We start from the raw sequence: 13,731 nt of genomic DNA on the forward strand, positions 1-13,731 counted from the left end.
CATTAATTTTAACAGCTGTATAGTATTACATCATATGATTTATACCACAATTCAGTACTTATTCCTCCAATAATGGGCATTTGGGATATTTCCAATTTTTTGCTGCAACAAAGCACGGTGCCAAGAATATACACGTCTCTTGGTGCTCATGGCGGGAGCTTGTAGGATGGATCATTAGGAAATGAAAGTGCTGGGTTGAATGATTGTACAGCTTCAACTTTTCCATATTCTGACAAATCGGTATTAAACTGGTTGTACCAATTTATACTTTAATGTTTGAGAGTCCCAGTTGCCCCCATTTTATGGCCAATGAGCACTTGGTATTTTCAGACTCTTGATTTATGCCAGTCTGAAAGATATAAAATGGTATCTTTCATTTTAATTTTAAAAGAATTTTCTCATTAAAGTTTTTACTACGTGATACTTACGTCTTATGAAAATATATAAAGCATACAATAAATATCTGTATACCCACAAATCAGCTTCAGAAGTAGAATATTCCACAGTTAGACGCCCCCTGAATTCTCTTCCTTGATCATCTCCCCCATTGTAAAGGTGATCACTACAGATAACCACTTTTTTTTCCCTCCAGCTTTATTCAGGGTATTATTGACTAATAAACATTATATATATTTAAGGTATACAATGTGATATTTTGATATACAGCAAAATGATTCCCTTGATCAAACTAATTAACCAGTCCATTACTTCATCTGTCTCCTCCCTTTTTTGATGATGAGACCACTTAAGATCAACTCAGAAAATTTCAAATATACACTTTTATTAGCTATAGTCACCATGCTGTACCTTAGTTCTTCAGAACTTACTCACCTTATAACTGAAAGTATGTACCCTTTACCGATATCTCTCCATTTCCCCAACTCCAGCCCTGTCAATTCTACTCTTTCTTTTATGAGTTTGACTTATTTTAAGATTCTGTATATAAGTGAGATGTAGTATTTGTGAATAGCTTATTTCACTTAGAGTAATGTCTCTTAGTGTGATAAGCTTATTTGTGAATAGCTTATTTCACTTAAGAGTAATGTCTCTTAGTGTGATAAGCTTATTTGTGAATAGCTTATTTCACTTAGAGTAATGTCTCTTGTCATAAGTGGCAGGATTTCCTTATTTTTATGGCTGCATAATGTTTTATTATATACACATATACCAAATTGTTTCTTTATCCGTTCATTTGTGGATGGATACTTAGGTTGTTTCCATGTCTTGGCTACTGTGAATAATGCTGCATTGAACATGGAAGTGCAGATATCTCTTCCAGATAGTGATTTCATTTCCTTTGGATAAATATACTGATGTGGGATTGCTGGATCATGTGGTAGTCTGTTTTTAATTTTTTGAGGAACCTGCATGCTCTTTTCCGTAATAACTGTACCAGTTTACAATCTCAGCAGCACTGTTCTGCATTTGGTGTTTATTTTTCTCATTTATTATTTTTCTACGTATGTGTATATTTCTAAGCAATATTTAGGGTTGTTTTGCCTGTCTTTAAGCCTATAAATGACATCAATATTAGATGTACAGACGTTTGCTTTATTCACTCTTGTTCGTGCAGCATGGTGTTTCTGAGACTCACCCCTAATTTACAGAGCCCTATTTCTGTACCACCTTGAAACCTGAGCAGGGTAGACTTCTACCCTGTGTCCTCTGCTCTCCAGGACCAAGTTCCAGGCCCCTTCCAGTAGTATTCTTACTTTTTGAGGAGTCCATGGGGCCAAGGAATCATGCTCATTTAGAATCTGTGGCCCAACCATGTTCTAGACTATTGTCTGGGTTCCTGGGACCCTGGAGTTCCCAAGCCCGCTTCCAGAGCCTGTGTGGGCTTCTTTCCCAGGTCTTCCTGCACGTGGAAGGAATTTGGCCATTGCGTCCATTGCCTCTACATGAGCAGTGTGGCAGAGCCTGGCTTGGGAAGAGAATGGTGGGCTGGAGCTGGGAGCTATGGCTGACCTCGTTCTTTCTGCTGTAGTCTGCCATAGAACTCTGAGGAGTCTGAGAACTCTAATCCCAGCTTGGCCTTCCTGGTCATCATGGAAGTATGTTTGTCAAGACAGGAAGATAGGCCATATTTCATTGAATCATTTCTTAGCTTGATTAGTTTTAAGTATTTCAACACTCGGTGTGTGAACCTCCATTTTATCTTGCCCCAGCCCCACAAATTTTAGAAAAGAGACTGTTCATTCAAATGTATAGCTTTCTTTTGTATGAATGTGCATAATTTACATATCAATTTTTCTCATTAAAATGTAGATTGGTTTTAATTTTTTGCTATTACAAACTGTGATGCAATGGACATTTTGATATATCTTTCCTTGTGTACACGTGGAAGAGTTAGTTCTAGGTATCTATTTAGTAGTGGAATGCCCATACTTATCTTAAGTTTTATAATGTCAAATTGTTTTCCAAGTGTTTATACCAAGTTTTATCCCACCAGAAAAATACGAGTGTCCCCTTGTTTCGTATTCTTGTTAATTGATATCTCGTCAATCAGCCTTTTAAAATCTGCGCCAATACAAGGAATATGAAATGTACCTCATTGCGGGTTTCTTTGTATATTCTGGGTTTCTAGCCCTTTTAAGTCATAATGCTTGTTTTTAACGTTTGTCTTACTTGGTGTGTAATTCGTAGTTGCTTCTTATTTGCCTGTTGCTTTTTTGGTCATCTTCACATTGTTTATTTTTGTCTGTAATAACCCTTATTTTCTTTTCTTTTCTTTTCTTTTCTTTTCTTTCTTTCTTTCTTTCTTTCTTTCTTTCTTTCTTTCTTTCTTTCTTTCTTTCTTTCTTTCTTTCTTTCTTTCTTTCTTTCTTTCTTTCTTCTCTTCCTCTCTAATCTACTTTTCTATCTATCATGTATCTAACAATGTATGTATTTGTGTATCTATGTATCCATGTACATATCTATGCATTTATCTATTTATTTATCATTTATGTTTGTGACTATTTTTCTATCTTTTTTTTGTTTTAAATTTCTCCTTTTTTTTTTAACCATTTTAAAGTTCATTTTATAGTTCAATAGCAATAAGTACACTCACGATGTTGTGCAACTGTCATTACTGTCTAGTTCTGGAACATTTGCATCACCCTGGAAAGAAGTCCCACACCCATCAGCAGTCACTCCTCACTCCCTGCTCTCCCTAACCCCTGGGGACCTCCATCTCCTTTCAGTCTTCGTGGATTTGCCTCTTCTGGATGTTTCCTATAAATGGAATCATACAAGATCTGCCCTGTTATGTCTGGCTTATTTCACTTAACATCGTATTTTCAAGGTTTGCCTTTTACTTTTGCATGCTATGTGTCATTCGTGTGGGTGTATTTACCCAGGAGGCATCTTTCTGGAAGTTCCTTGTCTTACTAATTGTGCTCTGTCCGCGGAGTCACGTTGTCAGGCCAGTGGCCTTAGAGACATGCTGTTCAGCATGAAAGGGTGTGTGCCCCACAAGAATCATTTGAGAACTTCTCTTCTGCTTTCAGATTTGCTTCATATTTATTTTAATTTGATCAAATTTGACTTTCATTATCTATAGCTTTCTGCAGAAATTAAGCCAAGAAACCACAACATTATAAGTGATACTATGAATCGTGATAAAATCTTAAATAGTGACAAATAAGCATCTGATAACAAAATATTTTCTACTTTTTACACAATATAGAGATGGCAAAAGTAAACAAGTGAAATACGTAGAGATTTGTTTTCCTTCTGCATAAGGGTTCTAACTTGCTTACCGCTGCTAGTCACATTTACCTCCAAACATGTATCTGTGATCGTCACTTATATGCTACGTTGGAATTGACAGGGCTCCAAGATGGCGGTGGAAAGGCAGTAAAAGAATCCGGGACGACCTCGGATTTCAGGCCCAATGAGAAATCAGTGTAACTGAACTGAACTCAGGTCGGGAGCAGAGAGTAGAGACCCAGGTCATGGTTCTTTAACACCTCCCCACTGAGAAGAGCTCTTAGCACGTTTCCGACCAACTCGAGCATCAGGTTAAGAGAGGTCATCCAGGGACTTAGTCGCCAAACATTATTTACATAGAAGAAAATATACCTGTTTAAAGTTACAGTGTGAAGAGTCTGACAAAGGAATACACCTGTGTAACCACCACGATCAAGATAAAGAACATTTGTATCAGACCTGAAGGTTGTTCCCTAGTTCCCCTCCTAAATTAACCCCTCTACTCTTCCACCCCTATCAGCCCAAGCAACGAGTTTTTTCCTTTGTTAAGGATAGAAAATAAATATAAAGAGTCATTACTTTTTTCCTCACATGTTGATGGATCAATCTTGGGTGGCCCCAGCATCGGAGCAGTACTTCTCAAATTTTGATGTGTATCTGAATCACTTGGGAGGATCTTATTAAAATGCAGATCCTCAGGTCACACATCAGAACTTCTGGTTCAGAAAGGATGGGTTGGGGCCTGGACTCTGCATTTTAGCTATCACCCTAAAGATTCCTTGGTCCAAGAACCACACATTAAGAAACAGTATCTGGGGTGCACTTCCCAGCAGAGTGCAAATGCAAGGTTTTATGTGGCTTCATTGCTTGAGAGAATAAAAGAGAAATGGACCTTTAGTGCAGAATGAACAAAGATGAAGAAAGTTATTTTCTCTAAGTTTAGGGTGACATGTCTGTTACCCATACAATAGAACCAGAAGACGTTCGGGAAACTGTGGACATTCCAGGCACCCCATCAACAAATATTTCTTGAGCACATACTTTGTGTTGCAGACAGTAGACTGTTTTTGAGGAATCTCACTAAGGAAATCCTCAAACACTGTTTATTAGTTCATCTTTCTCTCTCTATTTTAATATTCTTAATTTTGAAGGCGATTTATGTTGGTAAGATGGCAAGGGGCATGTGTGAAGAGAAGAGCCTTATGTGACCTACTTCTTCTAATCAAGATTTTAGCAATCCCGTCACCACCTCCTACCCTTTACCCTTGTCACTTACTACACTTTTCCTCACTCCTGATGTGGATGGTTTCCAAAGTTTTGCTGCACATCGGAACCACTTGCAGAATCTTTAAGAAATACTGATGCCCAGCTCCCACCTCTAGACATTCTGATGTAATTGGGAGTTTTTAAAAAAGTCCGTTGGTAGTTCTAACAGACAGAAAGGTTTTGGAACCACTAATTTAGGGGACCAGAGAAATAAGTCAAGACTGGGGAGATTGCCTACAATAATAGGTGATTTGGGGGAGGCACGAGCACTGTTTGCCCCACTCTTGGTGCAACTCTAGAATATGCCCCGTTCCTCGGGGAGGCCCCTACCTCTCCCACCCTCAGCAGGCCGGGTCTCCTCCTGTTGCCCTCTGCTTCCCAGCGTCTTGCAGCCGACCAGATGCATGCTTCTCCAGGCGGAGGCCTGTAGCTGTCGGCACCTGGGCTCACCGTGCAGCAGCAGACAGCTGGTGTCTCTTCTTTGTGCCTGGTGTGTTCCTGGTAACAGTTGTGGTTATAGCGGGCCCATTTCTTCTGTTCCACCCGTTTCCTTCCCCCCACTGTTCTTACTCTGCCCACCACCCCCCCCCACCCCACCATGCTCCCTACTGGTCTGCTCTGGTTCTCCCTCATCTTACTAGGAGTTCCAGATTCAGCGAACCACCCCCGCCTTTAGTAACATGGCATTTTAATCCTGAACATCAGAAGTACAAACATATAGAGAATAGGAGCCTCGTAACTTTAAAATAATACTTCAATAGTGTTGTTTCATCGATGACATTTTATGTTTTAGATCAGTGTTCTCTAGATTTTATCTTTCACACATCCTGGTTCCTTTTTCACCTGGCTTATATCATGGTGAGCTATTTCCTGTTTTCTGTACAAATGAACTCTCTTTATTTTTATCAACCCCCATGAAGTGTTGGGGAGCAGAGGGGGTGAGGGGGGAAAAGGGAAGGAGAATTTAATAGAAATGATTGTCAAAAAAATTAAAGCTCTCCCTTAGGTTGTTTTCCCCATTGGTCTGGTTGGTGAGCCTAGAGCTGCCCCTGAGTTTACCGACTCGTGAAGTGCAGCAGGCCAGAGGTGAACATCTAGTTCAAGAACCTAACTTAGAATCTAATCTGACAAGCGCAGCTGGTGATTCTCAGCCCAGACTGCACCGTTGAGTCACCTGGGGCCCCACCTTCTGTCACACTAAATCAGTCTCTGATGTGTGGCCCAGACTTAGGGATTTCTAAACACTCTCCAGTTGATTGTTATGCGTAGCCAGGGATGAGACCCACTCTGCAGGCTAGGCCTCATCCGTGGTGGGGGAGAGTGTGTTGCCAGGGTTAAAATAACATTTTGTTCTGTGGCTGGAAAAGAAAAGTGAAAAGATCATTTGTTTTTAAGCTTTTGGTCTGAGATTCCTGAAAGAGAGACAATTCTGCCTGTTTCAAGGCCATCTTCGCTGTTTTTTTTTTTTTTTTTAATCTTCTAACTCTCGCTGTTTGAAGTTTATCTGCTCCAAGTGCAGGCAGCATTCTGCAAACACCTGTTTATCCCTGGGCAGTTCATGAGGGTTTGTAGGAGAGCTCTTTTCTGTGCCAGGTGGTGGGGAGTCCCTGTGGCTGCGAACCAGCCTTCTGTGGGACTCATTGTCCTTGGCTGGAGAAGGCAACCTTGAGCCCCGATACTCCAAGCATACTCTCTGGATCAGACCAGCAGCCTCAGCATCACCCACGAACTTGTCAGAAATGCAAATCTACAGTCCCCGCACCAGACCTACTGATTAGTAGGGGGTGGGGCCCAGCAATCTGTTTGATCTCTAACCCTCTAGATAATTCCTATGGGTGATGAAAGTTTGAGACTCACCCAGAAGTTCCAGGATGGGGCTTGATAATTTGCATTTCTGACAACTTCCCAAGTGATGCCTGTCTGGGGACCTCACTGAGAACCACTGGCTCAGAGAACCCCAAGAGTCTGACAACTTCCCAAGTGATGCCTCACTGAGAACCACTGGCTCAGAGAACCCCAAGAAGCCATGGGAGACTTTCACACTATTTCTTAGCTAAAGCCTTCTAGCCAGTATTAGAGACCTGGAGCTGGGACAGAGTGACCAGAGGAGAGTGGGAAGGGAGCACCTGCCACCTTAAACCTGAATGTGACCTCCATCAAGCCCTAATGTGACTGGTGCTCCCGAGCTTATATTCTCAACGCCAATTGTAAGAAATAGTCATTTACTGTGTCCCTCCTACACCCTTTACAAGGTTTATGCGTGTCCTCTCCTTGTATTCTGCTCTCAATTTTCCATTTAGTGTGCGGAAACAGTGGTTTAAATAATCCAGAATGCTTTTTTTCCCCTCCCCCTGATTTGGAAAAGTTTTAGATTTGTCTGTTTTTATTTTTCCAGATTAGGTTTTTAGATGTTTTTTGAGATCTGGGTTCAGTTATCAGATCCTTCCTCCTATCTGAGCTATCTTTGGTTTCTCTTTTTATCCAGCCTCAGTTTCCCAAAGTAAACTATTACCTCATAGGATTATTGTGAGAACCAAATTAAATAACAGGTGCAAAGTTCCTGTCACCTAGTAAATATGTACTAAATTTTAGTTTCTGTACTTCTGGTCTTATTTACCCCCAAATAAGTGAGTACAAACGCTTGCCCCCCGACCCCCGCCCCAGACCTTGTAGTTGATCAATATGCTGAAATTAGGGAAAAGATAAGATCTCTTCTGAGAAGTTGAGAGAAGTTTAGGGAATGTGGGGGAATGGAGCTGGGCCTCCCAGCGAGGGAGCTGCATGTCAGAAACCAAGACTAGATGTAGATGTCGCAGACCGAAGCTGGGTTCAAGGTAACAGAACCTAGAGCAGGGAGCAGCTTGCCCAAGGATGGAGAAGAGAATGAGAAGTGAAACTGGGCCCTCGGACGGGCAGCGTCGAGGACCCAGGCAGCACAGCGTGTGCAGCCTGGGCTCTTCTTCCAGGCATGGGTGTCTTATCTTAGGTGGGCTTGGAAAAGCCTGGACGCTCAGGGCTCCAACAGAGGGGTCTCCGTTAGGCTGCCTGGCTACCTTTAGTTACTTAGAGGAAATATTGACTTCAAGGACCTTGGAGATGCCCCACCCCTCCTCGGTTGGGACAGGACAGACACAGGACAGGTATGACCAATGCTGCATCTCTCCGGGACCTGAGTCCTCTTCTATGACTTTAATTTGGCCACTGGAGAAGTTCCATGGTCTTGGCTCCATGTTCAGGATGTCTGGACTGGAGCTAAAAAGAAAGCAAAGATTCTTAATTCCCTCTAATTAATGGTTGGCTAATATCTCCAAGCCAGAGAGCAGTACCCATCTAGCTTGTGTGAGATCTTTCAACGGGGTCATTTTCAACTCCATATCGAGAGGATCGTTGATGACAACGGCCAGTGGAGTGCGATGCCTCATGAGGTGATAAGGGGAAGCCATAATGGCGGGGCTTTCTGCTTTGAGCTGAAGGCTGGGCCTTTCTTGCTGTAGATTCGCTTCAGATCCTTCCTCCCACAGGGGTTGGGAGTGAGATAAGATGGAGCCTTAGCTCAGCTACTGAGGGCTCTTAGTGATGGGGGCTGCTGGGGAGCAGTTATCTGAAACCACAGAACCCAAAAGCAAGCAGAGAGCTGAGGTCAGCCTTATCAAGGAGTGCCAGAAACACTAAAAGTCAGGGACCCTGGGTGAAGAAAGCACAGAGAGGGCCTGCCTGAACAAATGGCTGGGACAGAGGCTGTTGCCAGAGTCTGACCAGCTGCCCTCGACTTCTCCATGAAGCAAGGTGTGTGGGAGGTTTGGTTGGATTTTAAAGTGGCTGACACAAGTGTTGATTCTGTGATCTATCTAATGAGGCACCATAGCTAGATCTGAAAGCAGTTCCAGTGGGCTTCAGAAATGCCTTACATTGTCTACAGCCATGCCACCCTGACCACACCCGATCCCGTCTGATCTTGGAAGTGAAGCTAAATAGGGTCGGGCCTGGTTAGTACTTGGATGGGAGACCACCTAGGAAGACCAGGTGCTGTAGGCGTAAAAAAAAAAAATGCCTTACACATAGGCAGCAGCATTTCAATAAGCAACTTTCAAAGATTAACTCTTAGAGAATAACTTTATATTTAAAAACAAACTATTTCATGCTAAGTGAAATAAGTCAGACAGAAAAAGTTGAGAACCATATGATTTCACTCATGTGTGGGATATAAAACTGAAAGCAACAAACGAACAAGAGAAACAAACAAAAACTCATAGACACAGACAACAGTTTATTGGGTAGCGGAAGGGAAGAGGGCAAGGGGCAAGTAGATAAGGGTAAAGGGGGTCAAATATATGGTGACGGAAGATTTGACTTTGGGTGATGAACACACAATGCAACATAGAGATGATGTATTATTGAACCGTACACTTGAAACCTATATAATTTTATTAACCATTGTCACCCCAATAAATTTAATTTAAAAACCAAATTATCAATTTCAGTAATTTTGCAAAGTCATTTGCATTTTTGTTTACCATAAGATAATTTTGTGAAGTCATTTTCATTTCTATCTACCTACTGACAACTAAAAAATCTGGTGGCAACAGACAAATGTTTAATATTTGGGAAATGAAAGAGAACTATTAAGGGAAAGATTTGAATTCTCGATAAGGAAAATAAAACAAGAATTGAATAAATGGAGCTATTTATTAAATGCAAATTAATAAATAATAGATATAAGTCTATTTCATACCTATCAAAGTAACAAAATAATAAAACTCAATGTTAATGTGCTTGTGGGGAAATAGACACACTCATAAATTGCTGGTATGCATTCTGGAGATCAGTGGATCAAAATGAAAAATGAGTTGCCAAAAAAGTAATTGTGTCCTTTGGGGAACAGTCCTGAAGGAATAAATTCTAGGGAAATAATGTAAAGGGAGAATGGTTATTTGTGAAAAAGTAATTGTAGCCACGCTATTTTGTATAGTAAAAATCTGGCCATTACCTAACAACTTGACAATTTGATAATGGTTGTGCAAACTAGAAAATATTAATATCCTATCATATGAATAACTATTAAAATCATAAATCTGAGGACTTTGGTGATATTTTTGGTGGCATATATAAGTTAAAAAGTGGAATGAGTTTGTTATGTGGACATTGATAACTGTCAAATAATGTGTATCTACTGTGCTATCAAGATTTCTCAATGATTTAAATCAGTGCTTCTTGGACTTTAGTGTGATTAAATCATTTGGGAATGTTGTTGAAAGAGATTTTGATTCACTAGGCCTGGGGGTGGGGGCGGGGGCGGCTGACATTCTATATTTCTAACAAAGTCCCAGGTAATGGTGGTGTTACTGGTTCTCCCACTACGCTTTGAATAGCAAAGGTCTACATCTCTGCCCTTTAGTGTGGTACTACCGGTCAGGTGTGGCTATTCAAATTAAAATAATTAAAATAAAGTAAAAGAGAAAACTTAGTTTCCAAGTCTCACTAGCTATATTTCCGTAGCCATATAGGGCTTACATCTCGGAAAGGTCAGATGACAGAACCATTTCACCATCATAGAAAGTTCAGTTGGACACTGTTGACCTAAATCATCAAGGCCTTAAAATGAAGGGGATTTTTATCTTTTTTTCCTAGAGTGGTTTGAAGTATACAGTTAAGAGCTTGTTCCATTCCTTTGTAGTCACAAATCAAGTTTACATTGGTATGTAAGATGTAGAAGAGACAAAGCTGTGAACAATTTCATGTAATTGAAATGTTTGATAAACAGAATTCTGTTTTCCCACGGACTTCATTGTCAGTATGTTACCCTAATCATTCTTTGTCTCTCAATGGACAGTCATTTCTAATAAATTGGTTTCAGTTTCTTTGCTAGTTTTTTTCCTCTTCTCACATTATTAATGTATACTAGATGAGATACTGTTTAAAGAAGTATTGTAATAACTTATAGATGTTTATAATTTGTGAAAAAATATACATACTCTCATCTAGATGTTTCATCAATTTATATTTTTGAAGTGTATTCTGTAAGCTGGACCAATCTGTATTAGTTATCAAAAGATAAGGGCATTGATCTTCAATGGCTAAAAGTTCCCTAGATGATTTCTTTTTCTTTACTTCTGTGAATTGGAAACACTGACAATTGTCATTTTCTTCTAGGAATTTATGCAAATATTCTCACGATGTTCTCTCGGAAGAGAATTTCAAAATCCTGAAACAGCATGAGCTCTCTGGACTGAATAAAGAAGAATTAACAGTGCTTCTTGTCCAGAGTGACCCTTTTTTTCTGCCTGAGGTAAGTTACGATTCCTTGGTTTAACAAGCAGGAAGAATATAGTTGGCAGTGTTGTGTCACGGATGTATTGGAGTAGGAGCAGGAGCAGGGGAGAACTCATAGTCAACATCAGGGCTCTGCAGGTCGCCACACCAACAGGTGACCTAAGAATCTCCAGCGATTTCCTTCCTACTTGAAATATTGTAAGAATTTGAGTCTGGAATGCCTCCTCTGCTAGGTTGCTAGGGAACCCTGTGTGAGCAAATGTGATCTGAAGATGCAGTGGACTAATTGATGCTTCACACCAGGGTGGCCTTCTGGAACAGGTGGACTTCGAATTGAAGTTTGGAATTGAGGGCCTATTGGTTTAGGGTACAGGCCAAGCTGTTGTAACAAAGAGACCCCAAAATGTAGTGATTCAAATAAAATAGAATTTTATTTCTCTATCACTTGATAGTCTCGATCAGGAGTCATCAAATTCCAGCCCATAGTCCAAATCTGGCCTGCCATTTCTCTTTATAAATAAAGTTCTGTTAGAACACAGCCACACCCATTCATTTACATATTGTCTATTACTGCTTTCTATACACAGAGGTGAATTGAGTAGTTGCGACAGAGACTGAATGGCCTGCAAAGCCTAAAATATTTATTATTGGTCCTTCACAGAAAAATATTTGTTGACTTTTGGTCTTGCCTATATGTAGGCAGGTGGGGCCAGTAGAAAGCAAGTATTTCCTTTTTAAAAGGTGCCACCTGGACATTGTACTCAGCGCATCTGCTTTCATCTCATTGGCCAGAGCTTATCACATGGTCACACTTAGCTGGATGGGAGACTGGGAAATGTAGTTTCTGACTAGATAACCAAGTGTCCAGCTAAAATTTGGGAGCTTCTATTACTAGAAGATGGGGACAGTGGTGGATGATTAACCTTCTATCTATACGGTAATATTGACTTGAAAATTAGAGAATGTTGTTTAAAGAATGGTGCCTAACCAGAGAAAAATCTTTGGAGTAGAGAAGTTAGCCTCATACTGAAAGAGAGGTACAGAAACATAATGGAAGACCCAAGTGGAGCGGGTGGAAGGGATGGAGAAAACTTAAGCAGGGTTGAAATTTAGTCGTGTTTTTATATATGACAAGATAGCTACTGGGGACCTCTGGAGGGTTAAACACTTTTTGACTCTAAGCTCAGTGTGTTTTCCTGAAGACTTAAAAAAAACTTATGACATGACGGGTGATCTGGGGCTGACCACTGAGCTCAGGAGAGAGAGGAATGCAGGGTACTCAATAAAGATTTGTTTAGGGAGAGGGAGAAGGAGGAAAATATATCTCATATCCTTTCCCCACCCCACGTATTCTTTCATCTAGGTACTTGGATTTGTCTCTTTCTGTTTCCAGGAGCCCAAGGTTTAGAGGTCTTGTTTTGGGATATCTATGGCCCTTGGCCTACGTGCCAGCCTAGTCCCCATGGAGAAAGATGCCCTACGCACCAACCTCGTTAAAGGTCCTGTTGACAAAAAGAGGCATCCTCTCCTTTCCCTTTTATGTGAAGGAATGATGAGATGAAGACTTGTTATGACATTTGAGAAAAGTGTTGACCTGTGGACCACCCTAGCTTTAAACTTGGAGGTTTGGAAACGTCAGTTATCAGGTCCAATCTCTGCTTAGTTCCTCAGAATCACCCAGGAATTTTTATATCAAATCCCTACAGAGCAAGGGGAGTGGCCACTCTTCCTTATCTAGGGACGAGGTCAGCCTAAGAACCTAGTAGAAAGTGCTGTTGTGGAGGGATCCCAGAGACAAAAGCACTGTAAGGATCCTCATAGGGGAATGCTCTCGTCATCCTTCTATCTTCAAAACAAGGGGGCAGTGTCACCTGAAGCTCCCTTTCCTTTTTAAGAATTCAGTACCTATGATTAGTAGGTGGGGAGGTTCATGTCTGAAGTTGATTTTTAGCTAATAACTTAATTGCCGTTTACCACTTGTCAGGGTTAAGATCACAGACTGGGAGACTGCACTGTTTCCTGACCTAGAGGTCTTCCTGTCGTGGAAAATTGACCAAAGCATCATGAGCATGTGTCTCCTCGAAAATGCCGGGCAAGAGAAGTCTCTAAAGGAGTGTTTTAATTTGGGGCATTAGAGCAGAATATTTTTGTAGGGTTTTAGCAGGAGGGGATCAGCTAGGCTCAGCTACTTCCAAGAATAGTTGGTTGAGGATGTTTCTTCCAAGGATGCTCCATCTCAGAGTCTGGGCTCTGCCGCTAACTATCTGTGTGATCTTGGACAAGGCATTTAATTCTTCTGCGTCTCCCTTTATTAGTTTGTTTTCATTTGTTCAGCTACACTTAGAAATGCCTGCAAGTGGAGGCAGCAGTGGACAAACACATTCGCTGCCCTAAAACACTAAAATCGTTCACACTTTTTTACTGGGAGAACAAAAAGCATCAGACAAGCCTGAATTTCTAATATATACATTAGAAATTCTAATATATATGTATACTTTATAT

The 13,731-nt window shown here is 40.8% G+C and overlaps 1 protein-coding gene and 1 pseudogene across 1 annotated transcript in view; both read left to right on the plus strand.

Moving 5' to 3' along the window:
- The window catches only part of ZC3HAV1 (zinc finger CCCH-type containing, antiviral 1), a 49,106-nt gene that overhangs the window by 4,985 nt on the left and 30,390 nt on the right, over nt 1-13,731 (plus strand). The window contains exon 2 of the mRNA XM_015588294.2: nt 11,110-11,245. Within this exon, the coding sequence (XP_015443780.1) occupies nt 11,110-11,245 (136 nt within the window). The remainder of the gene's footprint in view (nt 1-11,109; nt 11,246-13,731) is intronic.
- LOC112478829 lies at nt 8,871-8,994 on the plus strand (annotated as a pseudogene).

The sequence above is a fragment of the Pteropus alecto genome, unplaced genomic scaffold (assembly GCF_000325575.1).
Source record: "Pteropus alecto unplaced genomic scaffold, ASM32557v1 scaffold22, whole genome shotgun sequence".
Taxonomy (NCBI): domain Eukaryota; kingdom Metazoa; phylum Chordata; class Mammalia; order Chiroptera; family Pteropodidae; genus Pteropus; species Pteropus alecto.